The sequence below is a fragment of the Engraulis encrasicolus genome, chromosome 9, assembly GCF_034702125.1.
Source record: "Engraulis encrasicolus isolate BLACKSEA-1 chromosome 9, IST_EnEncr_1.0, whole genome shotgun sequence".
Classification (NCBI taxonomy): domain Eukaryota; kingdom Metazoa; phylum Chordata; class Actinopteri; order Clupeiformes; family Engraulidae; genus Engraulis; species Engraulis encrasicolus.
This window is the reverse complement of record NC_085865.1, coordinates 55,837,150-55,844,649: the sequence shown is the minus strand read 5'-3', so window position 1 is coordinate 55,844,649 and position 7,500 is coordinate 55,837,150. Positions and strand designations below refer to the sequence as shown.

Genomic DNA, 7,500 nt, shown 5'->3' with positions numbered 1-7,500 from the left:
GGCATCCAATTGACTAGAACCGGCCATGCCTCCTGCAACCCCCCACCCCCTGCCTAGAGGCCACGGCAGCACCATTCTAACCAATCCGGATCAAGCAGAGGCAGAGACAGCCAAGTGGTACCGCATTCCCAAATCACTATATAGATGAAAACAGTAATTCATTGTCCAATAACAGGGGTTATAAAGCAATTTCTAATCACAGAGGTGGCTTTTTCGTTTCCCTGCTTTCCCCAAGGGATGTACGGTATTCTTAAATTGCCTCTGGGCTGCAGACATCATTCACTCCCCCCTGGAGGGACATCTATGAGTCAGTCGACCGCTGGAAATGAAAGTGAAAGGGAAATGACATGTGGAACAGAGAGACATTGCCAGGCACAGAGGGGACGACCCGGCCATGGGCTATAAGGAAGTGATGGCTGTGGTCTTAGTTGGGGTTTTATTCGTTGTGTGTCGAATAAATGACATATGGGACATGGGGCCTCTCCTCTCACAGAGGATGAGCTATGATGAGACGATGACCTGTATTAAGACTGTATTGAGACCTGCAATGACACCATGACAAGCCCCACACACTGACACGTACCTCTTGGTAGACACAGAGGTTACAACCCATAATGAGGGGATGATGATCAGCCATGACACGCTGAAATAGGCTGTGATGAGACGATGGCTGCCTGTGTGTGGCTCTGAAATGTCATACAGAACAGGCAGTCTCTCCACACACACCTGAGAGGACGCAGCGAGATGAGAAGATGACCTGCTTTGATACAATGACCCACGATGAAACGATGGCCCCACAACACTGATGCACACACTACTGTGGTGTCTCCATAAGTAGAGGGCCACTACACATACAGACATGATGTCAGCAATGCTGTGAATGAGATGGGAGATGGAGATGCTGTATGGAGTCTCCCTGTGAGAGAGGCATCAGTGCTACAAGACATGAAGCAGGTGAAAAGGATGGGGAGAAAAAGAAGAGTCAGAGTTAGAGTGTACTTAATTATCCCCAGGGGGAAATTTGTCTTGGGCTTCACCCACTGCATTGTATACAGTACTCACACACACACACATACAACATAAAAAACATAAAGAAACATAGAGACATTGGACTGTGCACTGCACTGTGTGAGTATGGCGTGGAGATTCTATTAAGATGTGATGCTGGCTTACACACGCACGCACACGCGCACACGCACACACACACACACACACACACACACACACACACACACACACACACACACACACACACACACACACACACACACACACACACACACACACACACACACACACACACACACACACACACACACAGAGGCCATTCATTCCTCAGCTTCCCTTGACGATGGCATTGACAAGGTATTAATGACTTTATCCACAGCCATTGAGTTGGCCGTAATAGCGGCCCGAAATAAACTGGACGGAAACACATCAGAGATGTTCCAGGTTCCTCCAAGGTGCTGGGCAGATGAGAAGAAGATGAGGTGAGAGGAGGAGGAGGAGGAAGAGGAGGTGGAGAGAGAGAGAGAGAGAGAGAGAGAGAGAGAGAGAGAGAGAGAGAGAGAGAGAGAGAGAGAGAGAGATTGACAGACCGTGAAAGCGAGAGACAGAGAAACAGAGGGTGAGACATGAGAAGAGAAGAGAAGAGAAGAGAAGAGAAGAGAAGAGAAGAAAGGAGGTTGGCAGATTTTAAGTATTGGAGGAGCTCTTGTTTATGGGACTCTGATTCAAATGTTAATTCCAGATTGGCAGCGACACAGAGGAAGATTGAAGCTTTTGCGTTTGAGAGTGCCTCGGAAGAATGAGAAAGAATGAGGAGCTTAAATATTTTATCTGCAAGTCTCTCATTACACCGTGTTCTGTATAAATTATACTGCTAATCACACGCACGCACGCACACACACATGCACGCACACACACACGCACACTATCTTGCAGACAGTATACAGACTCTAATTACAGCCAAAGTGAGGTACTTCAGCAGACAGAGTTAGACTCAGGCTCCTAAACTCTCTGATTAGATGATGATGATGGAGGAGAAGAGGATCATAATTAGGGGTGGGTATTGGCAAGAGGTTCTCGATTCAATACGCATCATGGCGATAGTCATGCCATGATGCAAAACTATTACAATGCATCACGATTAGAGATGCACCGGATCCTGATTTTTAGGACCCTGCCGGATACCGCATCCACTGCTTAAGATCCTGCCGGATCCGGAACCGCATACCGGATCCTACGAAAGGGTTGAAACACATAGCCAACTCGCACACGTGGGCCCTTTTTATTACGTTGTCGCAAACTATTTTTAAGACTCATTGGCTTACTGCCACACTGCCTTCAACGGCCGCTTCCAAAGGGCTTTCACTCCATGCAGCGATTGGGGTTGTGAAAGACTGACTGAAAAGCCTAGGCTACGTAAAAAGTAGAGATGCCCCAGATCCTGATTTTTAGGTGACTGCCAGATACCGGATCCACTGCTTAAGATCCTGCCGCATCCGGATAGTCTCAAAAACCCTATTATCCTGCCGGATCCGGAACCGGATCTTGGATTCTGTACATCGCTAATCACGATACATGTAGCGATATTTGCTTCAATAAATGTGTAAAATACAGTTTACTTGCCAGTTACTGTGCAGCATTCATCAGTCAAGTTATTTCATTTTTAAAAATACATCGGTTGTTTTGAGGTTGAGGGTATGTGTTTGTGCTAATCAGCTTTTCTACCCCCAACTATAACTGCCCTCCTCTCTCTCTCATTACCTCTCCACCATCTCTCTCCCCTTCTGCGTCCCTTTTACTCCCTTACCCCCTTGTCCCTGTCTGCCCTCCTCTCCTCTCCTCTCCTCTCCTCTCCTCTCCTCTCCTCTCCTCTCCTCTCCTTTCCTCTCCTCTCCTCTTCCTTCTCCGCTGCCTCCCACTCTACCTTTCTACCCCCTCCATCCCCTGCCTTTCCTCTTTCCATCCCATCCCATCCACCCCTTCTGCCTTTCCTCTACCCAACCCCTACTACTCCCCTGACGCCCCCATCCACCCCTTCCACGGCATTCCTCTCTTTACCCCCTGTGCCTGCCCCCCCCCCTGCTCTTCCCCCCTCTCCCTTTCTCTCCTCTCTTCTTCCCCCTCTGCCTCTCTTTCACCTCTCCTCATCTGCCCTCCTCTATCCCCCTACCACCCTCTCATTCCCTCTGCCCTCCTCTACTCCCTCCAGGTCTGGGCTGCCAGGGTTCGTGGGAGATGCTGGCCTGTTGGCCGACCGCCAGAGTGGGAGAGGTGGTGACCATCCTCTGCCCTGTCTACTTCAGCCACTTCTCCTCCGGGCACAGGGGTAAGACCTGCCTCTGACTCTTGCTCTGTGTGTGTGTGTGTGTGTGTGTGTGTGTGTGTGTGTGTGTGTGTGTGTGTGTGTGTGTGTGTGTGTGTGTGTGTGTGTGTGTGTGTGTGTGTGTGTGTGTGTGTGTGTGAGAGTTGGGCTTCATTCCCTGGCCTGTGTGCGTGCGTGCGTGCGTACGTGCGTGCGTGCGTACGTGTGTGTGTGGTATTTGGGCTGGTGGGCAAAGATTGTTTGTTATAGGAGTTCCATTGTGCGGGCTAATAGGCAGGGTCAGTGCTTAGATGTCAGTAGGCTGTTATAGATGTCACGAGGGGTTAAATTTGTGTGTGTGTGTGTGTGTGTGTGTGTGTGTGTGTGTGTGTGTGTGTGTGTGTGTGTGTGTGTGTGTGTGTGTGTGTGTGTCTGGGTAGATGTCAGTAAGGGTAATGTTCCCTTCCCAGACAGTGAGCTGAGCACACAGTAAGTAATAATGAAAGGGTCTAATTGTATCCACCTGTCACTCAAACTTGGCTGCAAATGTTTTCCAAGTCAAGAAGTCATCTGGAGATTACCGGTGACAGGGATATAAGAGCTTATTTTCAGGGTTAGTATTTTTAGCAGTGGCTCAGAGCCCTGAAGACACATCAGTGACTTTTAATCTTTTTCTTCTAAGGGAAAAAACAATAATTATTTTTGGCATCTTCACTTTAGCAGTGATAACAGCAGAACAGAACAGACTAGAGGCATAGCAGAGAGAGAGAGAGAGAGAGAGAGAGAGAGAGAGAGAGAGAGAGAGAAAGAGAGAGAGAGAGAGAGAGGCAAACAAATAGGCAGACAGACTGAGGGACGTCAACTCGTACTGATCAACACGGCGGAAATCAGCTCATAATATAGACATACAAACTCCTCTTCTTCATCTTCCTCCTGCCCCTCTTTCTCCTTCTCCTCTCCTACTCATCTTCCTCCTCCTCCTTTTCCTCCTTCTACGTGCACTCCTCCTCTTTATCCTCTTCGTCCATCTCCTTTCTCTTGTTCTTTACGCACTCCTCCCCCTTCTCTTCCTTCTCTTCCTCCTTCTCTTCTCGGAGGGGAGCCAGTGGAGGTAGTACAGAGCTTCAGATTCCTGGGTGTGCACATCAGCGAGGACTTGTCATGGAGCGCCAACACCTCTGCAATGGCTAAAAAGGGATCCCAAAGGCTATATTTCCTGCGGACTCTAAAGAAGGTCCAGCTACGAGATCTGCTCACTAATTTCTACAGGTGTACAATTGAATCAGTGATTACATACAGCATTATATCTTGGTACACCAGCTGCACACACGACAACAAGATGTTACAGTGCATCAGTAGCCCCTTAATGCACACCGTACCTCCTGTGGCACGCTGTAATAGACATTGAAAGTTAACTACTATAGTACTACACCACAATGACAGTGCACAGGGCCTTTAGCAATACATTACGACTTGGTCATTGCCATGCCGGTAACAGCTCATTTATAATACCGCGCCTTAAGGGGTTAAAACAGCAGAGAGAATCATTGGATGCCAACTACCCACACTTGAGGAGATCCACCATACACGCTGCACAAACAGAGCATTAAACATCCTTAAAGATCACACACACCCTGGTCACAGGCTCTTCACCATGCTACCATCTGGCAGGCGCTTTAGGACTCTGCGTGCCCGCACTACGAGAATGAAGGACAGTTTCTATCCTACTGCCATTAGACTTTTGAACTCAATACGTCACCTGCCCCCCCTCAATAGTTCAGGACTCTCTATACTGTGAGATGCAGTTTTTTTAATATATTATTTATTTACAGTTAATATATCTTTTATTTTATCTTTTATTTTGTGGGCATTTGTGGGTTGCTTCCAAACAGAATCTCACTGTATTTATATAGTGACAATAAAAGCACTCTACTTTACTCTCTACTCTACTCTACTCTCTCCTTCTCTTCCTCAATTACAAGCAAGTTTTATTGATCCGATAATGAGTCACTTGGTCTAACATTGCTTATGTAAGTGGAACAGTGGTATAAAAAGTAAAAAGTGAAAAACCTTGCCACATATTCCCTCCAAGACATGTTTGACCTCTCCAAGTAACTGGCTATAAACCAAGTGTCTCAATATCAGATCAAGAAAATGTCTGTATAATGCTTGTATTGGCAAGTGCTTAAAACTAAACTCTCAAAATACTAGGTCTACAATCTAGTGAGATATTGGAGGGGTTTTGTATTCACTTAAGATTGACTTGACTGATGGTGTTTTTAGACTGGTGTTTTTACTTGAAAATAAAAGCTTGTTGAAACGTGTGGGGCCATCACTTGTGCCATGTTGACGTCAGGTCAAATTAATATTTTTTGTTAAGCACATAATTAAACGGGCTTGCAGAGCAAGTCCCGCTTCTAGTAATCTCTAAGTACAGCTTATTATTATGCTTGCTTGATTCTCTTGTGCAGGTCAGTAAAAATAGAAACCGCTTCTCCATAGGCCTTTCGAGATAGAGACACTGTTCAAACACTAAAACGACCGGCTCGGCTTGGAGATTTCAAAAAATACTTTGTGTGTCCATACCCCTTGTCGTTTTTCGTTTTCGTCGATTTTGTGAGAGTTTGGGTCCCCATTGAGAACAATGGTAGAATACTCATCAATGCAATGTGATATCGTCTTGCTGGAATGGTTGTGACAGCCAGCTGCTTGGCTTAATGGTAGAGGTGCCGGAGTAGAGATATGGAGTTTGTGAGTTCGAATCTGACTTGGACCCATATTGATTTTCAAAATTGTATCATATGCAGTGTTCCTTAGCAAACCTAAAATACCATGTATGTCATTTAGTATCAATGGCAAAGGTCCTGGATTGCAGATATGGAGGTTGTGAGTTCGAATCCCACTCGGACCCATGTTGATTTTCAAAATTATATCATATGCAGTGTTCCTTGGCCAACTTAAAATACCATGTATGTCATTTAGTATATCCTCAAAACGCGGAGCTACAATACTTTCAAGATGGCTGAATCCAAGATGGCTGAATTGTTTGGCCCATAACTTCTGACTGGGTGGATGGATTTTTCCAACATTTATTTTAGCTTTGTTTTCTCAATAGCAGTTTGTTTTTAATTTAGGGATAGAGATATCAAGGCAATAGAGGCAATAGAGAGAGCGACGTGGGTTAAAGGTGTTGCCCGGCAGCGAGGGTGGATCTGTTTGGATGGGAGGACAAATTGACTGAGCGAGGTCAGGACTGTGTACACACTGATTAGCACTGCACCCTTTATTTGATAATCTTTCATCAGCTGTCTTTGTGTGTGTGTGTGTGTGTGTGTGTGTGTGTGTGTGTGTGTGTGTGTGTGTGTGTGTGTGTGTGTGTGTGTGTGTGTGTGTGTGTGTGTGTGTGTGTGTGTGTGTGTGTGTGTGAGAGAGTCTCTGTGTGTGTGTGTGTGTGTGTGTGTGTGTGTGTGTGTGTGTGTGTGTGTGTGTGTGTGTGTGTGTGTGTGTGTGTGTGTGTGTGTGTGTGTGTGTGTGTGTGTGTGTGTGTGTGCGCACACATGCAGTGTTCCTCCTTGTGAGTATGAATTGAAGAAGTTTCACTTTTGTCAACTCAAGGCTGTTTCACTCAATGTCTTGGGAAACAAGATTGTATCTCCCCTTCTCTCTCTCTCTCTCTCTCTCTCTCTCTCTCTCTCTCTCTCTCTCTCTCTCTCTCTCTCTCTCTCTCTCTCTCTCTCTCTCTCTCTCACGCCATCACTCTCCTCCTTTCAGTAAAGTCCTCCATCTTCTCCCATTCTGTTTTTCTGCAAAAGCTCCACCACCAAAAGCCAAATGCCAAAAGTCAGAGGCAGCAGAGGCATACAGAGCAGGCGTCGTGCGTGTGTGTATGTCCACAGATGCCTCAGTATGTGTGTAAGATGTCAGTCTGTGTATGTAAATGCTGCCTGTGTGTGTGTGTGTGTGTGTGTGTGTGTGTGTGTGTGTGTGTGTGTGTGTGTGTGTGTGTGTGTGTGTGTGTGTGTGTGTGTGTGTGTGTGTGTGTGTGTGTGTGTGTTTGTGAGGGGGGTATGGAGAGCTGTCTTTACACCCACTCCTCATCTCCAAACCTCATTCTGCTCTGAGCCTGAAACAAAAACATTTCCAATCTCTACCCCTGCACTCAACTCTGCCTCCCTTCATTTATTCACACC

At 46.4% G+C, this 7,500-nt stretch overlaps 1 protein-coding gene across 1 annotated transcript in view; it reads left to right on the top strand.

The window, feature by feature from the left end:
* Positions 1-7,500, top strand: part of LOC134456042 (vasoactive intestinal polypeptide receptor-like) — a 152,824-nt gene that overhangs the window by 29,439 nt on the left and 115,885 nt on the right. Inside the window, exon 3 of the mRNA XM_063207468.1 lies at positions 3,218-3,334. Coding sequence (XP_063063538.1) covers positions 3,218-3,334 — 117 coding nt within the window. The remainder of the gene's footprint in view (positions 1-3,217; positions 3,335-7,500) is intronic.